The sequence below is a fragment of the Triticum aestivum genome, chromosome 3A, assembly GCF_018294505.1.
Source record: "Triticum aestivum cultivar Chinese Spring chromosome 3A, IWGSC CS RefSeq v2.1, whole genome shotgun sequence".
NCBI lineage: Eukaryota > Viridiplantae > Streptophyta > Magnoliopsida > Poales > Poaceae > Triticum > Triticum aestivum.
The window spans coordinates 498,876,675-498,897,812 of NC_057800.1; the positions used below are offsets into that span (position 1 = coordinate 498,876,675).

The window sequence follows — 21,138 nt, forward strand, 5'->3', positions numbered from 1 at the left end:
AGTGGGGGGGTGGAGCTAAATCCGCCACATCCCCTCGTAGGGTATCCTAACTAGGCAACTTGGCACGGTGGTAACATGATGCAAGGTTTACCTATGTTCATGCCCTCCGGAGAAGATAATACCCTACATCATGTTTGTGTTTTATTGCGTCAGAGTGTATACAAAGTACATGCAAAATATCAAAGGGATTGAATATGACCTACAACGTGCCCGCCCTGAGCTTATATAACATACCGGGGTTTCTAGGGTCCACACAACTAGGTTGGTGACGATGGCAGTGTTAAAGTCCTTCACAACTATGGTTCCTTTGGGTTGTGTTCCAAGTCTTCCGGGATCTACACATAGCCTGCTATGGGCCGCCCAAAGTGGTCCCGGATGGAACCGACCAAGGGGTCAACAGCACGGCCCACCACGCCAGGAACTGGCGTGATGAGGACCCTCTCCACCGGGACACTGACATAGCCGTGAACCGATCTTCAAGCCCGACTGATGCTCGGGTCATCCGAGCTGTACGCCGTATTTAGTCGTCTGCTTGAAAGTGGTTTAATGGAACGTCCCCCAAACAACGTCTTTTTGCAGCCACTTTCGCCGAGAAGCCTCTAAGGCGATGTAGACCACCTCAGTCTAAAAGATGTAGAAGGCCTTGGCCGACCTATGCACAAGAAAGGTTTCCCACGTTCCCGTGTGGCATGGTTAAAGGCCGCCTGACTAGCTTTGACATGTCAGATTGGTCTTAGTAGGTAGCCCCACGAGACCACATGTCACGCCTGAATCAACAGTCAAGGTAGCGTGCAGGAGTGGGCTAGGGGCCCACCAACAACACGTCCCGTCACGGGCTTTGATATTCCCGCGAGCCTTAACGGTGATACCTCAATTTCCCGTGCAATTAACTTCATCACAGGGGGCATGCGAAGAGATTATGCGCCACACGACAAGGATTGCCTGCCCATGATTTGTACAACCACTACAATGGAGCAGAGAAAAGAAACAAGAGAGCATCATATGGCCTTTACTCCCATTCGGTCTAGTCCATGTTTTGTTGAGCAAAGAGCCCAACCCATACATCAGGCCCAGACCTGTGAGGCATAAACACAGCCGAGTGGACGGGCTACACAGAGTGATGGCCAGCCCACTTTCATCCGGTTAGCACCCTGTTGAGCAGAGAAGCCCCAACGATGTGCGGCACATAGTCGCCAGAATGATCGGCATATAGGGTTTTCCATGATCAGTGCTTCCGATCGGGCTCCAGTGAGTGGCACATCTCCCTGTTCGAATATCCGACTATGTGCTGCATATTTTTTTTTCGAATGAGCTTTGAACAGGGTGCTAACCCAAGCATGGGAGATGCGTGGCCCATTTTTGTTTTTTCAAAAAAAATCTTCTTTTTTTCATGTCATGTTTTCGTTTTTCCCCTTTTCAAGTTTATTTTTCTCTTTTTACAATGTTCATGTTTTTCCAAAAATGTATGGAAATTTCAAAAAATATTTTCTTTTTTCATAAATTGTTCAAAACTTATTTTGTTCATAATTTCGAAAAAAGTTTGCATTTCAAAATATGTTTAGGAATTTAAAAATGTTTGCGCGTCTCAAGAAAAATGTTTTTGTCTTCAAATTTTGTCCAAAAATGTTCATGTTTACAAAAATTATTGAAATTTTCATATAAAAATGTCAAGTTTTTCAAAAAAGGTCATAATTCAAAAAATATTCGTATTGTTAGAAAAAATTCACAATTCTAAATAATGTTTGCATTTTGGAAACAAATGTTTGGTAATTTCTTAAAAAGTTAATGATTTTCAAATTTTCATTACGAAATCAAAGATTATTTCTTCTTTTCAAATTTATTCACATTTTTGAAAAGCAAATCGTGTTGTCAAAAACTATTGAAAACTTAAAAAAAATATTCTACATTTCAAGAAATGTTCAAAAAATGGGCCTGTCCCTGCAGTTAGTTCTTAAATGTTCGTGCTAATATTAGCCACGAACAATGATCGATTCCACTGGCTAACTGGGACTCCTGTGTGCGGTACATGGGTAAATTGGTGTAATAAGCGACACATCGGAGGTCCTAGTGGCTGGGGTGAACCCATGATGGGCTTAGTGGGGCCCTAGGTACCCACTCAATTTCTGGTTTTCTGGCTTTGAAGGCTAGTTTTTCTACTACTCGGTCCTCATTTAGCAAGATAAGTGTGGCCCCACTCACTAGCCCCCCACTAAAAGTATGGCCTGGGTCCACCCCTGCCTAGTGGGCAGCGCTTTGTCTCCCTTATGGCAATTCCTAACCCCGCATGGGGTAATTTCACGCATGAGAGCAGATACTCAAGGGCTCCCACGACGGTCGCTTTCTTGGGCTCAGGAGCGCGCCAAGTGGTGCGCCCAGCGGCCACCATGTGTTGTGCGTTGGGCGCACCATCCGGATTTCTTTTTTGCCTTTTTTTGAAAGCGGTGTTTTCCGGTGAAAAGCACGGTTGTGCCTCTCAAAAGAAGGAAAAGCATAGTTTATACATTCACAAGAACCAAAATTGTATTCCCTGGAACAGGAAAAAGAACAATCTGTACTTCTTGAAATGGAAAAGCATAGCTCGTGCCTCCGTGAGAAGCATAAATGTGCTTCCAAAAATTAGAAATGGACAGCTATGCATCCCCCAAAAGTGAAAATCAAAACCGTGCTTCCGAGTTCTGGTTTTTTGCCCAATTTTTGTTTTTTTAGTTTTTTTCCAATTCTCGTTCTTTTTGTTTTTTCATGAAAAAATTCATCGAAACTTATCAATATAGGATCTAGTTTCGAAGATCTCAACGCGAGAATCCAGCAGTGAAAACTATTCGTGATTTGTATGCAAGGATAAAGAGATAAAACATTTAAAAATCACGAATAGGTCCTTAATCAGTGATGGGGGAAGATGGGGGTAACCATTGCAAAGGGGTACTCCTTAATTAGTGATTTCGCGCATAGGTCCAAAATTAGCGAGCAAACACACACCCTCCCGCTTTAGCACACGCCGTATTGGGCATCGTATTTTTGTGTGTTTTCCATTGGTTTTGAGTAAGTTTTACAACCTCTTATATCCAATTTTCTTTTTTTAGTTTAATCTGTTCAGTTTTTTCTTGGATTTTATTTTACATTTTACATTTTCTCCTTTTCATTGATCTCTTTAAATTCATGAACTTTTTTGAAATTGATATATTTTTTGAAAAGTATCAATATTTTTATATACATGAATATTTTTCAAATTTATGTATATTTTTAAAATTAATAAACATTTTTTTCTAAATTGACAAGCATTTTTTGAATTCCCAAATATTTTTTATATTTCTCAACATTCTCAGAAATAACGAAAATATTAACATTGTTTCTGAATTCATGAATATTTAAAAACTCACAAATACTATTTTTAATTTTCTGGCATATTTAAATTCATGAACATTTTCATAAATCACTACTCCCTCTTATCCATAAAAAGTGACTTAGTTTTAGTTCAAATTCAAACTAAAATCTGACACTTATTATGGATTGGAGAGTGTAACTTTTTTCAATTTTGTAGGCATATTTTGAATTCGTGAATATATTTTTATTGCAAGAAAGTTTGACAATTTCATGAATATCTTTTGAATTTCATGAACATATTTGAATTTTTGAACTTTCTTTGAATTCATTATCATTTTTCAAATTTGCTACGGGTTTCTGAATTTTATGAGAATTTTTTATCTCGCAGCCACTTTTTCAATTTTGCCAAAAAAATAATTAAAATCACAGCTAATTTTTGGAAGTTGAGAATTTTTTTTATTTTCCTGAGAATTTATTTAAAATAATAAATATCTTATAAATTAGTAACTTATTTTGAATCGTTTTTCAAAATTTCCATATTTTCTGAATTTCTCAATCATTTTTCCAAATCCTTGAACATGATTTTGGATTCGAGAACATTTTTGCAAAATGCGGACATGTTTTAAATAAGTGAACATTTTTTTTCAAATTCATAAACATGTTTTGCATGCGTGAACTTTTTCTAAAATTTTATGAGTGTTTAGTTAGAAAACCAACCGAAGTAAATCCTGCTAAACAAAGACCAACACAAAAATCTCAGCAACAAATAGTGCAAGGTTGTCAGAGCTACGTCTAAACATGTTACTGGACTGGCCGATTAACGTTGGCGTTGGGGAGCAGGTGCGCGTTTGTTTGCCCCTCAATAAAAAAAAGGTGCATGTTTGCTTTCAGCTCGACGCGTTATGCGTCAATACGACTCTCCTTGCTTCTTCTTTTTTTTAGAAATCTTGCCTGCTTTATTCATTCAAAAGAATTGTCATAGGTACAAGGTTCAGGTCATGGGGGTAACTCAACCAAACATGTCTACCTATGTCTAGATTACAAGCAAACTTGGCAAAATTGTAAGCCTCGAAATTGAAATTCCTACGCTCAAAAACAAAAGAGCAAGAAACAAAACTATTGCTATGGTGTGTTATTTCATGTACTAGCGCCGCATTAGGGCCTCCCGTCCCTCTGTTTATGTCATTCACCGCCTCTTGGCAGTCCGAGGCCACATATATCTTCTGCTCCGCAAGATCGTTAGCCAATGCTAGTGCTTCACGGCAAGCAAATGTCTCCAGCAACAACGGATTAGTTACTCCGTAGTAAACCACAGCTGATGAGCCTAGGTAGTTGCCTCCCTGATCACGGCAGAACGCCGCTACTGCCCTTCCTTGCCTGGTTCGCCCAACCGCTCCGTCCACGTTGATCTTCGCTATGCCACTGGGAGGCGGTAGCCACCTCTTCGGCTGTTGGGCCGGGATTGACCTTGTGATTTCATGTTCTCTCCCAACGTGCAGACTGCCCAACTCTGCAATGTAGTTGTCAAATGAAAGACGCCGTCTGTTGTGGACTCTAAAATATTGATTCATATACTGCCTTTCTCCTTGCATACCATATGGACCAGAGTGTGATGACCATTCTAGTGAATTCGTCATGGTCCAAACTCTCATTCAACTCGAACAACCAAATCCTCACATTAGCCTCCATGTTATCTGACATCTAGGATACCAGCGCTTCATCTGACAGTGCCCAGACACAATGTGACATCGTACATGCAACTAGGGCATGTCGCCAAGAATCCTCACACCCACACAGCGGGCACACGTCTTGCACTGACATATTTCTTCGTTTCAAAACATCAGTTGTTGGGAGCGAATGGTGAGCAAGTCTCCAAAGAAAAATTCTCACTTTCGATGGGACTTTTAGTTTCCAAAGTGCACTCCAAGCTTTTTGGTCCTTCTCGGAGTTGGACGTCCCACTGCCACCATTAAGCCACTCCTCCCGCTGGAGCTTAGTCCTAAGCAAAAATCTATAAGCCGAGCTCACACTAAACTGACCCTTCTTGTCCGGGTTCCATGCCCAGAAATCTTGTATATTGCGAGTGCATACCAGAATCTTCAAAATTGCCTCCGCATCAATAGGAAGAAAGATTGTCCGGACCAAGGTCTCGTTCCAGGAAGCTGTCGCAGGAGAGAGCAGCTCCGAGACAAACCTAGGGGGGTCCGCGACCAAGGATGTGATAGGTCGAGGGGTCATGTCCTTTGGTATCCAGTTGTCGTTCCATATGTTTGTAGTTTGGCCATTACCAATCCGGCGTATGATTCCTTGTTTAAGCAAGTCCCTTCCTTCCAAGATAGCCCGCCATATCTAAGAGGGTCTGGATCCCAATTCAGCTGTGAGGATCGTCTTGTCAGGAAAGTATGCCGCCTTAAGTATCCTTGCACTCAATCTTGTTGGTTCATTCAAAAGTCTCCAAGCCTGTCGTGCCAATAAGGCAAGATTAAAGATCTCAAGATCTTTGAAACCAAGCCCTCCCAAGTGCTTTGGACGTGTCATCACATCCCATGAAACCCATGCTGGTTTGCGCTCTCCATGCCTGGAGCCCCACCAAAACTTCCTGATTATAGATTTGATATGATCACATAGGCCTCTTGGGAGCTTAAAACATGACATAGAGAAAACAGGTATGGCTTGGGCCACAGATTTAATTAGCACATCCTTTCCACCAGCCGACAGACATTTGCTCATCCACCCCTTCACCTTGTCCCATACTCTGTCGCTCAAGTATTTGAACGTCCCTTTTTTTGAGTGACCCACGTCCGTCGGCATACCCAAATATCTGTCACTCAATGATTCATTGGGAACTTGCAAATGGCCTTTGACCGCAACACGCACTAGTTCTAGGCAGCCCTTGCTGAAAAAGATCGAGGATTTATCTCTGTTTATCCTCTGACCTGATGCCATGCAATAAGAATCCAATAGGTTTGATACTTCTTCTGCTCCATCCACACTTGCCCTGAAAAACAGTAGGCTATCATCCGCGAATAAAAGATGGTTCGCCGCCGGTGCCGACGGCGCCACCTTAATGCCGTTGAGCTGGGATAATTGGTTCTGGGATTTGAAGAGGCACGAAAGGCCCTCTGCTGCAATCAAGAAAAGGTACGGAGAGATTGGATCTCTCTGTCGGATTCCCCTTGTAGGTTGGAAAGATTCTGACCTCACACCATTAAACATAACAGAAAAAGAGACTGAGCTCACCATATTCATCACGACTGAAACCCAAGGTGCTGCAAAACCCAGTTTCTCCATGATAGACTTCAAATAAGACCACTCCACACGATCATATGATTTCATCATGTCAAGCTTCAAAGCTGCAAATCTGTTATTTTTTGCTCTATTCCTCTTCATGAAGTGCAGACATTCGTAGGCTGATATGATGTTATCAGTTATTAGCCTCCCTGGCACAAAAGCGGACTGCTCCTCTGATATTATGTCAGGCAGGATCAATTTTAGCCTGTTTGCTAGCACCTTCGAAGCAATCTTGTAGAACACATTACACAGGCTAATAGGACGAAACTGGGATAATAAAGTTGGATTTGATACCTTTGGGATGAGAACCAGCAACATGTCGGGCTCTCTTCTCCTTTCATAATAGCCAACACTGCCGTAGTCACCGTTTCTCCACAAATATCCCAATGCCTCTAAAAAAATGAGATGGGAAGCCGTCAGGGCCTGGAGCTTTCGTAGGAAACATCTAAAATAGAGCGGTTTTAACTTCCTTCGCCTCAAACAGGGCCAGGAGCGTTGCATTCATCTCCGGTGTAACCTTCACGGGCACGTGCTGAAGAACATCTTCCACGCCCTGTACTCCCTCCGAAGTATAGAGTTGCCTGTAAAAATCAAGTGCCACTTGTTGCATCTCCGTAAACTCCGAGGTTACTTGCCCATCCGGTTTTTCCAAAGCCTTTATCAAGTTCTTCCTCCTCCTCATGGAAGCCCCCATATGGAAAAAGTGGGAGTTTCGGTCCCATGCAAAGAGCCATTCAACGCGAGAATGTTGTCTCCACATCAATTCCTCGCGCAAGTAAAGTTCGATCAAGCGATCATTAATTTTGATTTCTGCATGAGACGGACCCATCTGACTGACATCACTTCGTAGGCGATCCAATTCCTTCTTTAAACTCCTAATTTCTCCCCTTACACTGGCAAAAGTGGTCTGTGCCCACACGCCCAAGTTCCTGGCGAGCGCTTCAAGATTCGTGCGGACTTCACAACCGTTTGATAGTGACCGTTGGCCTCCCATGCAGCCTCAACTGTTGGTTTCAGGTTAGAGTGTGTTTCCCACATCACCTCATACCAGAACTGTTTTGTTTTCTTGGTGCCCCCGTTTGCTTGCGCTAGCTGTACGAGGATAGCCGAGTGATCAGAGGTTGCAACCGTTACGTGTTCCACAACCACAGTTGGGAACAGCCCACACTAGTCAACCGAGCCAAGGGCCTTGTCTAGTCTTACACGGGTATACGATCCTCTAGTGACTTTCTTCTCATAGGTCCACTTAGTTCCCTTGAAACCAAGATCAATCAAGCCACATACGTCAACCGCATATCTGAATCCTTGTATTTGTGATTGGCTCCTTGAACCAATTCCTTCATGTTCATCATGCCTCAACACTTCGTTGAAATCCCCTATACAAACCCATGGAAGATCATGGAGGGTGGACAGGTTCTTCATGGTGGTCCAAGTGTGATGACGAAGATGGGTCTGTGCTTCACCATAGAAACACGAAAGCCTCCAAGGTTGATCACCCACACCAGTAATATTACAATCAATATGATACTTTGAGTAACCCAAAATCTCATTCTTTATTTCATCATTCCAAAAAATAGCTAATCCTCCACTTCTACCAGAGGCATCAACAGCAAAGGAATTATCATAGCCTAAAGTACTTTTTAAATTTTCCGCTCTCTCCCCACTAATTTGGGTTTCAACTATACAAAGTACTCTAGGGGCAAACTTATTCACGAGTTCGCGAAGCTCTTGAACTGTCGGGGCGTTGCCAATCCCCCGGTAGTTCCAGCTTAACAGATTCATTGCGTTCGGCGGTCCTCCGTCGCGGAGGCCGTCGATCTCGCATCCGAGCCTTTCCCCCCATTGGGGGTCTTCTTCACTATGATTGTACTAGTCTTCTCTGTCAAATTTCCTCCTTTGTCAAGTTGTCCCATGAGTTTGGACCGCTTAGGATCCTGTTCGGGAGGAGGGTTGACTAGCACCGTCCCCCCATCTGCCTTTGCCGCCACTACCAGCTCCAGCCCCAAAGCAGCCTTGGGAACCGACGAGCCCGCAACTTGGTCCGACGGGCGCTTCCTGTTAGCGTCAGTCACCTCCACATCCATCCCCTGTTGATTCTGACTGCCCTGATGGCTTGACTCCGAGAAGGGCGCAACCGGCTCGTCCCTATTTTGTTCCTTCTCATTTCTGTTCCGACGGTGTGTGCCCCAGGCAGTTGCCGCAGGAGCTCGCACATTTTTGAAAACCAGGGCCGAAGAAGGATGCACCCCATCACCATGTTCTTTGAATTCGTGGCCTATCATAGCACATACCTGGCACCAATCAGGCAAACGTTCGTACTTGACGGCGAAGATCTCCCTCTCACCACCACGGATCAGAGATATGGCTTTCTTCAGCGGGTTCCGAACATCAAGCCTGACCCTGACCCTATAGAAGTTTCCTTCAAAGTCAAAGGAGGACGGTTCTGAATTAACAAACTCTCCAATCTTTGAGGCTAAAGCCTTCACTTTCCCATGATAAGCAATTTGGAGCTTGATGATCCGCGCCCAGATCTCAATAGTATAGAGCTCGATCGAGGAGGGCTGTGTGTAACCATCATATGGGGCGATAACAACTGGATTGCCCCGGAAATGCCAAGGTCCGCCCTGTGTGACACGTTCCCAATCCCCCAAGCAATCAAATTGCATCTGGAACAAGTTTTCCTCCAAGGTTTTGATCTTGACTGGCCTGGCTAAGTCCCATGTCGATCGCATGTTGCGGAAGAACTAGTAGTTACTAAACCCTTTGTCCATGTGAACTCGGGCTAGGATCATCCACCGGAGTTTCTCCTCCGCCGGGGCATCATCATCCTCAAATATCACATCATCAAGATCATCTTCTTCGAGGGCCAACTCCTGCATCATCTCCTCCAGGTTGCCTTTTCCTTTACGATCAGACGCCGAAGAACTTCCATGGTTTGCCATCGCGTGCCGTCGGCGGAAAAAAACGATCGCCACGGAGTAAAACCCTAACCCTTGCGCGGTAGAAGATCGTTCCAAGACCGGGGAGGCAGACTGCGCTACCCCCACGGCGGCCCGAGATCGAATCCCGGCCCCGCCGGAGAGAAGGGAGGTAAGATCTCAACGTCTCCTTGCTTATTGCAAGATCGAGCGTCCGCTCGCGTTAGGCACCGCTATAACTTAGCCAGCCCAGGTAGCATGCAGGTTAGTTCATTTTTTCCTGTTTTTTCATTCATTTGTTTTATGTTTTATTTCTTATTTTCTAAAATATTGTAAATACATTTATTCCAAAACATAAAACTAAGTAAATAAACAAGAAACCATCTATTTGAAAATTGTTAATGCAATGCAAAAAGTAGGTCCATAGCACTATTTTTGTGACATTTTAAAAAAGTTTGATAGCACTATTTTAATCAATCTATTTTGAATTCTATGAAAAAATAAACGTTGATAGCACTATTTTTTGTGAAATTTAAAAGATGTTCAAGCGTTTAAAATAAATGTATATGACATTTTCAAAACATGTTTGTACAATCTATTTTTTTGTTTAAATAAAAAATGTTTAGTGATATTAAAAAAAGTAGGTTAGATCTTAAAAAATGTTCACATGTTCAAAATTATGTTCATGAAATTTTGTAAGAATGTTTGTACAATATAAAAAAATCCTATTTTTTTGGAAAATCAAACTATATATGGAAGATGTTCTATTCGAAAAAATTATGAAAAAACAAGTGTTTGGAAAAAATGGGAATAATGTATTTGAAAAATGTTGTATATATGTATAAAAATGTACGATGTGTATGAAAAGTAGAGATAAAAGTTATTTGCAAAAACGTGAGTCATGTATGTTAAAAATTTACAAGAAAACATTCCTGATGTATAGGGAAAATGTAGACATGTGTTGAAAAAAAAGGAAAGAGGGAAAAGTGGTTGTATAATTTAAACAATGTTTACTGCTATTAAAAAATGTTGAATATATTTTTGAAAAAGGTTTAACATGTATTGTAAAAAAAATATACACCATGTATTTAAAAATAGTCAATGCGATAAAAAATAATGTTCCACATGTACAGTAAAAATGTACATTTTGTAGAAGTAGACATGTCTAGAAAAAATAAAAAAAAGCAGAGAAAACCGGTGAAAAACTGGCATAAAACTCAAAAAAAACTGTTTAAGAGACAAAGGAAAACCAAGAAATCATGAAAAAAACGGTTTAGACAGAAGAAAACGCGAAAAACCGGTGATGAAACAAAAAAAAGAAGGAAAAAAGAAAATAAAAAAACTGAAGAAAACAATGTGGGCCGGATCAAGACCCCGGGCGCCAGAGGCGGGAGGCTGTCAGCCCATTACTACAAAGCGACCGAGCAGCCTGGCCTTTAAGAAGCACCGTGGACACGGCCCGGTCCAGGTCAAAGCCCATTCAATCACACGCTCACCGTCAAATCGTCGAACAAATCGTCGAACAAAGGGAAAGCCCTCTTCCAGCTCCAAGCCGGCAGTCTCGACAAGGAGACGAGGCCACCAACCTGCCCAACTCCCCCCCTGTCCCTCTCCCTCTCCTCTCAGAGTCTGTAGGTACTCAAGTGTCCTACTGCCCACCGCGCCGCTCGACTCGAGCAAGCATCACATGGCGGCGATCTCGCAGTTGCAGCGCGTCGCGGGGCCGCGCCATGCCGGGGCGCCGCGGCCGGGGAGAGTGAGGCGCGCGTCGGTCGCGGTCGCCGCGGGCAAGGCGCCGTTGCCGCGGCTGGAGGGCGCCAGCGAGGAGCTGAGGGCCGCCGCGGCGCAGAGCCTCGACTGGGCGCCGGCGCGCCGGCGCGTGCGCGGCGCCTTCGCGCCCGTGCTCCCCACGCTCGACCACTGCCTGTTCAAGGTCCCGCCTCTGCTCCCTGTCCCCCTTTGCTTGGGGCGGCTGTGTTTGATCCTCTTTCACTAGCTCACCACGTGCTTGCTTCAGTGAAGGATCCGAATGGTCAAAAGTAGTCAAACATGTTTCAAGCCGCCCAGTAGTCGAGACTCGAGACTAGAACTCACACGCAGTGCCATTTCTGATCTGAAATTACTCATGATTTCGGAACGTGCGTGTTGTTTTGTATAGTTGTACTGCGTCTGCGCCACTCGTGTCTAGGTTTGCGATAAGCAAATGGGCAGCACTACACTTGAATGCACATTGTATGTAGTTGCTCTGTTGCTTGAGCCACGATCTTGTTCCGAAGGTGATAGGTTCTGTAGCGTATGTATGTCATCTGAGGGTTGCAACATATTTCTTCGGTATTGTTGATATGATCTCCGAATATTCAATCCCTATTATCTCCAATTGATATGCGATGTCTGTTGGTCTTTACTTTCTCACCTTTTGTCTCCTACTTCTCATTCTGTAGATGGCGCCCAAGGGAATCCAGATGGAGGAGGTAAACATGATGGGGATTCTGAATTGACCTTCCCTTGTATACAGGCTGTTTGTATTTGGTTCAAGTAGTTCCCTGGCGGAAATGCAATATATCTGTTACACAAGTGTATCTGTGAGACAGTGACACAAACATCTTCTCCTATTGTAAAGCTGGAAAGATGGCATCTATCAAAAGACTGGTATCTTAAGCTAGTAATATCAGGTACACGCCCATGGAGTATTGAGAAACTAAGGAACTGCAAGGAGCGGCATGATTGTGTTACTTGCAGCTAGCCTAAAAACGAAACTAACATTAGCAGGCACTTTGAATCTTTATGAACTGTTTTATAGCTTCTTTTCCTTAAGTGGTAGTGCCCGTTTCTGTAGAATTTTGAGACCAATTCAAAGGGGGTTGAAATATTCTGGAAGAGTTGGCTGCCTAGGGAGGGCACTCCCACCAAGGCAGCGCTTTTCTTCTGCCATGGGTATGGAGATACCTGCACTTTCTTTTTTGAAGGTGATTACTCTTCTGTTATGTTCCCTGTTGAGTTCTCTTTGCTTCACCTTTTTCTTTATCTATATCTTACTAGCTTGGAAATATCAGGGGTCGCTAAGAGAATAGCTGCTGCTGGATATGCAGTATATGCCATGGATTATCCTGGTTTTGGATTATCTTATGGTCTTCATGGCTACATCGCAAGCTTCGATGGAATGGTCGACCATGTCATTGAACAATATGCAAGAATAAGAGGTTTCTGATGGATGTTTCTTGTAAATGAGGAATATATCTTCTGTGGAACAATATAATATTTTCATCATAATGCAATGATTTCTAATGTTTAGGAAGGAAAGACGTGCAAGGGCTCCCACACTTTCTCTTGGGGCAGTCAATGGGAGGTGCGGTTGCTCTGAAAGTACACTTAAAGCAACCAAAAGAATGGGATGGAGTGCTTCTTGTTGCGCCTATGTGCAAGGTAAATAAAGAACTCTTGATGAAACTCGTCAAATCTAGCATCCCATTACATTCTCTTGTTTGGAGATAAGCTGCATTATAAAACTCTAAATGTAACTCATCAAATCTAGCATCGCATTACATTCTCTTGTTTGGAGCTAAGCCACTGTTTAGTGTTTACAACCTTTCTGATGGCAACTTATGCTTTTGTAACTGTATTAATCTAATTGCGTTGAGTCAGCACTTGATGATACTAACTTAGTCAAGTAAATTTAAAGTTTACTTGAATATACAGTAGCAATCTGCAAGACATCCATCTTTACTTCGTGTTATAACAACCAGTTATGATCATGCATGAACAGAAAATCAGAATAAAGTGATACTGTATTTATCAACAAAAAAGTTATATGGAGGACCTCCTATATACTATTGTTGCATCTATTTGAACTAATGACATTGGGTGCATTCACCATCTTTATTAGAAAGCTCTGACTTCTATTTGGCAAGATTTCAGAAGATGTAACACCACCAGCGCTAGTGTTGAAGGCATTGAGCATATTATCATGCCTTCTTCCAGAAGCAAAGTTATTTCCGCAAAAGGACATAGGAGATTTGGGATTCAGGGATCCAGTGAAAAGAAAATTAGTAAGTACCTTGACCATGTCCTTTTATTCTTCAACTTGGTTTGTTTCAAGGCAATGCAATACCTAGTATGTCGCACATTATCCAAGTAGTGGCACCTGTCTTAGTTGTTTGTACTTAATAATATTCCACATTCGTTGGTTCATTTGTGGCAAGGTACTTGGTTTTTCTACATTTGCCCCTCTAGTGCACATTTTTGTTGTAATCAGATAACTTATTGCAACAATGAGCCTCTTTAAAAAGAATTGTATAACATGGCTGGTTGAAATACTGAAATGCTATAGATCATGATCATCTCTGTTTTCACTTCTCAGTGTGAGTACAACGCGATATCATATAATGACCAGATGAGGTTGAGGACAGCAGTTGAACTTTTGAAGGCTACAAAGGACATCGAATCCCAATTGGAAAAAGTCAGTACCATTTGCACCTTTTTCTCATGTACCTGATTTCCTTCTCAATGTTATTTGAGCATCACCTGAATCAAGAAGCAACCATTGTCATTTCTTCTTATTCTGGGAGTACCTAAAATGTAGAACACTTTGTACATGTTGCAGATTTGTTCTCCATTGTTGATTCTTCATGGAGCAGCAGACCAGGTAACCGACCCTCGTGTGAGTCAATTTCTGTACGAGAAGGCCAACACGAAAGACAAGACCCTGAAGCTCTATGAAGGTGCCTACCACTCTATCCTAGAGGGAGAGCCTGATGACCGGATTTCAACCGCCATCAAGGACATCATTTCGTGGCTGGATTCACACTGTTGAATACCATTGTGCATTGTCTCGTTTCTTTTTTGGGAAATGCATGGTTTCGTTGATCGGCACCATTCTGGTCCACTTAACATTGGATGAATCAAATAAAAAAACTCAGTGTCTGAGGCCTTCACTTAATTAGGTGAGCATGGAATTCTCTGCTGCTTAGTTTCAGGAACATGCTGTACAGAGATTTTCTCCCCCATTTTCTGGAACTCCAGTTTCACGTTTTCATTAATTTGTTAGCAGTCGGCTATTTGATGCCGTTAGCAGGGGCTATGTATTTGTTGTCTTTTTGTTCTTTGATGTTTTAGTTGTTAATTGTGAACACCATTTTTCATTTAGCATTTCCAGGGCATCGAGAGAACAAAAGTAAACTTGCATCATGGATTCTGCTGTTCCTACGGAAGAGACAATGAAGATTGGTGTTCTTGAAGCGACACGAGCCAAGAAAGTTAGCCATCTAGGGCGTGGACTTTTTGCTCCCGTGCTCAAATGCACATTCGTGAACAGTAAACATAAAAAAAATTAAGCAATTAAAAAATTCTGGATTTTTTCCACCAAACATTGTTGACTGTTCTAGATATGTGCAAATTTTCATGAAGAAGCGTGGGCGAAAAAAATTGAAGCTCCAAAAAGACTATTTTTTTCTCAGGCCTCAAAGAATATCATTTCATCATAAAAAATTGCATGTAGTAATAAGAAAACTAAGCAATTTATTGTAAAAAACTTTCAAAATAATTTGTTTTTTACTTTACTGTTCATAGAGGAGCATTTGAGCTCTGGATTAGAAGAGCACTTTTAATCTAGTGTTCGGTTTATTAGAGCATCTACATCCAGAAGTAGCAAAATCTGGCCCCCAAATGCCCCCCGACGCATCCGCGGGTATTGACCGAACAGCACAACAAAAATAGTTTTCATTGCCGGATACCCCATTTGTAAATCCTCATATCCATATTATTACATGCACATGAAATCTAATCTAAAGCTAGGCCCGTTTGGCTCCGCCGTGCCCATGTCCAGTGGCTGCGCCCGCTCAAATGTTGGTCCGGCCACCAGCGAGGTAGAGTAGGCTAGGCCATGCACCTACTCACGGTAGTCGAGGCCTCATTGTCTCCCATGTCCTACTCTTTCTCGGTGGGTCGTCGGCGGCTAGGGCGGCGCAGCTGGCGGCGGGGTTGCGATAGGGGCGGGGATGGACGAACGGGCGACGGCGACAGCGTTTACAGGCAGAAATCGCCGGCGGCGGGCTGGCGGGCGAACAAAAACTAAATGAACGGTTGGGTGCTTGATGCGCGACTGATCACTGGGAGGTGGAGATGCAATTTTGCATCTCCAAGTGTTGTATTTTACATTATTTGGAGGAGGTGATGGTATCTGCATAATCTATTAGAGCAGCGTTTTTTGGCCTCGAAAACGTATATGTTAGTTATTTTTGCATCTGCATCTTCTATTGCTCTAGCGACTGTGCTTTAATAGTAGAGATAGAGATGGGGCAAAAAAGGATCTGGCGTATGGTGTAAACTATAAAAACAATCAAGTAAAGGGGCACAGCTGCAAATATACACGGAACAGCTTCTTTCCCCTTCGTCTTCGTCTTCGCCGGGTCAGGTGGATCAGCGGCCGGCACTGACGATGTCGTCCCTCAACTCGCTCTTCAATCGCTCCTCCCCCTTCGGCACCAAATGGTTCGCTTCCCTCTCAGATCCCATCACTACCCGCTTTTCCTACAGTTCCTATTATCGGTTTTCGTCAGCGATCCTAGGATCGGCGGGTTTCGCTGTGATTATTAGGAGTTCTAGATTTAGAATTCCGCTCAGGAAGATGTTCGGCGGATGGCCTGTGTGGCGATGGGGAAAAGGTAGCACTAGGGCATCTGGATCCTTGGGCGGTGAATTACTGTTGCTGGATGGGGTATATTAGAGCTTCGTAGGAAAATTTTGAAGTGGTAACATGATCCATATCAGGCTCAATATTGCAAAAATCTTATGACAGTTTCGTTTGATACATGGCATATATGAGTATAAAAGTCACCAGAACTGGATTGAGCTAACAAAACTGAACAAATACAAGTATCTGCGTGTTATCTCCACTGGGTCCCATGGTGGTTTTGCATAACAGTTTACAGTTACTATAGGAGTAATAAAAGAATCCATCGACTTCAGCCTGTTCACTACTATAAGTTGTTCTAACTTTTTTTCTGATTCGGATGTAGACGCATTTTAGTGTGTTTGTTCACTCATTTCGGTCCATATGTACTCCATATTGAAATATCCATAACATCTTATATTTGTGAGCGGAGGGAGTACTAGTCAATTCTTACCATAACCATTCCATGTTTCATACCGCTCTTATGTTGTTACCGGAGAGGCAGTCTTGCTTTATTTATGCCCATAATTAACAGAAGTTCCCAACTTTGTGTAGCAAAACATGCTTGAATTTGATCATTTCGAGGATCAAGCTGCTGCGCAATAGGAGGGAGATGCAACTGATAAATATGCGCAAAGAGATGGTTCAATATCTTCAGACAGGCCAGGAGTCTATTGCGAGGATTCGGGTAACTTAGATTTACAGCTATATTTGTTTCCCAAGGTTCCGATCTTCTCCTTCATGCAGTTCTCTAAGATGCCATTATTAATAATAGGTGGAGCATATTATTCGGGAGCAAAATATATTGGCTGCCTATGAGATTGTTGAGCTTTTCTGTGAATTTGTTCTGGCACGAGTCCCTATTGTTGAGGCCCAAAAGTAGGTAGTGATTTATCAAATCTGATCTTACTAAAATACATGTTACTATGTAGATATCACAATTCTTTGTTTCTCTCACTTAATAGAATATGATTAACAGCTACTGGTTTTATGATGGAACAGGGAATGCCCCATAGAATTGAGAGAAGCAATAGCTAGTATAATCTTTGCATCAGGAAGATGCTCAGACTTGCCTGAGCTAATGCATCTCCGTAATTTGTTTACCACCAAGTATGGGAAGGAGTTTGTTGCTGCTGCTATGGAATTGCGCCCTGATTGCGGTGTTAATCGCACAGTAAGAAGATCTCCGATATAATCTTTCCTTCAGAAATCCACGTTATGTTGCTTGCGAATCAAGCGTCTTGTGCAATTTCACTATTTGAGCATTGTGTATGCAGATAATTGAGAAGCTTTCAGTTAAGGCTCCATCAGCGGAATCAAAGTTGAAGGTTTTGAAAGCTATTGCTCACGAGTACAACCTTGATTGGGATTCATCTAATACCGAAGCAGAATTTAACAAGAAGTATGAAGATCTGCTGGTAATATATGCTATCCTTTTGTTTATTTCCTAATTATTAGACATAATGCTAATGGATGTACTGTTTCATAAGCGAGCTTTAAAATTATGTGTTCTATCACTACTTCCTAAAATGAAATAAACTGTCATGCTGGAAGAACTGCTCATTTTAACATCTCGATGGACTTGACATGGATACACTGACATTTTAAAACTCCACTCACTAGTGTTTCAGTTGATTTTTTTTAAAGGAATCTGCATACGTGCCCTTCCTGACATATGATTGCAGATACTAAGAAGCCTTTTGTTCCTTTTTAATGTTTTTTTTTGCGATTTAACTTTCATGTTTTTCATGGTGGGTGCATTATGTGTGCACCTATTTTTATCTATATCTTGTAAACTATTCCCTTCATGTATCATTGTTTGGTCCCATCCTTGCCTCAGTAGTCCTTGTTCACAGAAGATGTCTATTGCTATGTAGAAGTCTACAGTGTATAGGTTGATTCTGATTCTTATACGGTGACAGCTGAGGGTTTACGGACATAATGTCTTGATGCTACAAAGTTCTTCGGTTGCTTACCTGGAAGACTGGGGGACAACATTTTGAACTGTTTGGTGCAATTGATTAAGGAAAGTTATAGGAAGAATAAAAAAAGAAGTCACAGACGCCTCAAAAATAGCAACAAAGAAATCAGAGAACTTATTTCAAGCCTCTGTTTATGTCTACAGTTAGCTCATCTGAAAAACTAGAAAATCACTTCATTTGTTATGTGCTTGTCTGCAGGACGATTCAGGATCATCAGTCCGCCAAGTCCAAACACCTACAACTGAGAGCTCTCCAGCCTCTTCCATTTCCAAAGATAAGCCATCGATTCTACCTGTCAACGACACAAGCAAAAACAAAACTCCCGAGTCCCCAAAGTCACCTGCTGTGAGTTCAAGAGCATATGCTGCCACCAAGGGTAATGTGGACAGTCAAGAGCATCAGCCCCCTGCTGCGGAGAGATCATCCTATGCTGGTCCAGGCTCGTCGGACGTGCTAGAAAAGGCCCGAGCTGCCATTGCTGCAGCCACCCGTGCCTCTGCCGCCGCCCGTGCAGCAGCAGAGCTTGTTAACAAGGTTAAAGTTACAACTCAATGATCTATGCCTGCCGTGGAGGCGTGATTTGACAACTGTTCCCTTGCATAACAATTATGTCATGTGTATTCCTCTGTAAGTGCGTTCGGTTTTATGTACAACTTTTCTTTCATGGACCTTGAATTTTAGTAGATCATAGCAGTGGTGAGAACCAATGTCCTAGCATTCTGCAGCACGAAGGACATATATCGCTCTTTCTGTCACAAAGTCTCTATGTACATTTGGCTGATTGATGTTATTCTCATTGTTGAGGAAATCGTTAACTGGTAGCTTCTCGGTTGGCTAGCGAGTAGGGGATTAATCGGCTAATCGGCAAGTTAATCGGCCATCTAATCAATTAATCGGACGATTTTTCGGTTTATCGGCTACTCGGTGACCCTATGAGTAGGGATTAATCGGCAAGTTAATTGGTTAATCGGATGAATTCTTGAACAGAGGTTATTCTGATTGGCACCCTCATTCTGTGGTGAAAATACGCGGGCTTTTTTGAGTCTTGATGCAAACCATGGTCAAAACCCTCGATTCCACCCTGCTCTGCTGCTGCTCCCGCTCTCTGGAAGGCTGGAACACCCTAACCTCGAATCCATGGCTGTTCGGCCTTGCCAGAGCCGTCAGCCAGCTCTTCACTATAGAAGGGAGTACTAGCCTGGACGCGGACGTTTGGTTCTTGGGTGTATCTACACTCTATATGAATATATTTCTTAGTAATTCAATAAAAAGTCAAAAAAATCTAAAAATATTTTTGAAATAAACTTGACCTTCTATTATACTGATGAGAAAAAATCCATAAAAATAAAATGCCCTTTGACTTCTTTTCAAAAAAGACAATTTTTTGACTAAAATAGTGTGGATAGTGACCTATAATAGCAAATAATTTTTATCTTTTTTGCCCTGAAGTGAACGTTGGGTTATTTTCCTGAAAATTTATATACAAGTGCAAAAGAAAGTCAAATTTATTTTTAAAATACTTCTAAACTATTTTGACTTTTGTTTAATTATTAAAGAAAATTCTTCATATAGGGTGTAGATACAACTAGGTTTCAAAGTGTATTTCCCGTACTAGCCTTCCCTAGAATCAGCTCTTTACTATCCCGCCCCAAGCGAGAAAGCACCGCCAAAGCAAGCATGAGCAGGCTTATATTGCTACGCAACAATAGAGCTTGCGCTGCCCACAAAATGTTTGAATAATCGGGTAAAGAGCGATCTTCTAAGGATTTCTGCCTTCCGGTGGCAGCGGCGCCAATCTGCCACGTCTCGTGTGGCCTTAGGGCCATAGGTGCGCGGTGGATTCCGGCCTTTCTCGGCGGGAGGGCTCCGTTTTTATGTGCTTCTTCGAGTTTTGTTGGATTTGTGTCCTGCTCAGAAAGACGAGACGGCGGCAGCTTCTTGAAGATGGAATAAAGTTCTCCCCGCCTAGCCCCCGTCCGGTGGTGCGTCTAGCATCGTCGGAGGGCGTGTGGCGGTGTGTCTCCAGCGGATCTCGCGAGATTTGGTCAGTGGTTGTTTTTGGTGGATCTGCTCGGATCCGCTCTTTATTCGTCTTTGTTCATGTGTCTTCAGGTTGGATCCTTCCGATCTAAACTTCTCTTCATAGGCGGCGGTTGCTTTTTGGTGCGTTGGTTCTATGGGGACTTACCACGATGACTTCCCGACTGTCTACTACAACAAGTTGTGTCCAACTCCGGCAAGGGAGGAGCGATAGCGGTGATGCCCCTTAGACTCGTTTCAGTGCTTGTAGTCATTGCTAGGTGGTCTATGAACCTAAATGTAATTTTTTGTCATTTCTGGTGTTCGTTATACTACTATGATTAAAAATGAATTGAAAGTTTCTCAAAAAGAAAGAGCGAGCTTCTTATATGAGATCCAACACGTCCAGCAGAGCCAAGCAACGTTCCATTCTTTTCTGTTGTCAGGATAGTAATCGTCTTATACTAATCTAACTGAAACAACTATTTGAGTGTAGTTTCGGGTTTGGCCCCGTCGGTATTACAAACGGTTTCCCTTTTATGAAAGGGGTCACTCAGGGGGGAATCCGCAACGCTGTCCAGGCCAGATGCTCCTGATGAACAGTAAATTCAAAAAAAAAATAGCAACAAAAACTGATTTTTTTCCATCCAAGTTGCTCGAGTTTTCTAGGAGTGTGCAAAAGTATGTGCTCAAATGACATTTGAGGAGCTCATGCCAAAAAAAAGAGCTCATGTGTGTTCTTCAAAGTTTCTTTGAGAATCAAAATTTGTATTTTTGTCACGACCTCCTCAAATGTTCTAGCACCACGAAAATTTGCATGTACCTTTTACGCACATATAAGCATCTTGGATGCCGAAAAGGAGTCAGTTTTTCTTATGAATTTACTGTTCATAGGCAGGTGTAGATGAGCTTGGCCTCAGAATAGCCACTTTCATCATTC

General features: G+C 42.6%; 2 protein-coding genes across 2 annotated transcripts; both read left to right on the top strand.

Moving 5' to 3' along the window:
• Nucleotides 1-11,072: 11,072 nt before the first annotated feature.
• On the top strand, nt 11,073-14,584 carry LOC123061839 (caffeoylshikimate esterase). Its single transcript, XM_044485121.1, has 8 exons — nt 11,073-11,463; nt 11,972-12,001; nt 12,367-12,496; nt 12,584-12,730; nt 12,823-12,953; nt 13,439-13,576; nt 13,888-13,986; nt 14,131-14,584. Exons 1-8 carry the CDS (start codon nt 11,218-11,220, stop codon nt 14,338-14,340), a joined length of 1,131 nt encoding a protein of 376 aa, XP_044341056.1. The 5' UTR covers nt 11,073-11,217; the 3' UTR covers nt 14,341-14,584.
• A 1,231-nt stretch (nt 14,585-15,815) lies between these two features.
• LOC123061840 (IST1-like protein) lies at nt 15,816-18,994 on the top strand. The gene is made up of 6 exons (XM_044485122.1): nt 15,816-16,016; nt 16,753-16,885; nt 16,973-17,076; nt 17,200-17,371; nt 17,475-17,615; nt 18,378-18,994. Exons 1-6 carry the CDS (start codon nt 15,964-15,966, stop codon nt 18,732-18,734), a joined length of 960 nt encoding a protein of 319 aa, XP_044341057.1. The 5' UTR covers nt 15,816-15,963; the 3' UTR covers nt 18,735-18,994.
• The last annotated feature ends 2,144 nt before the right edge of the window (nt 18,995-21,138 follow it).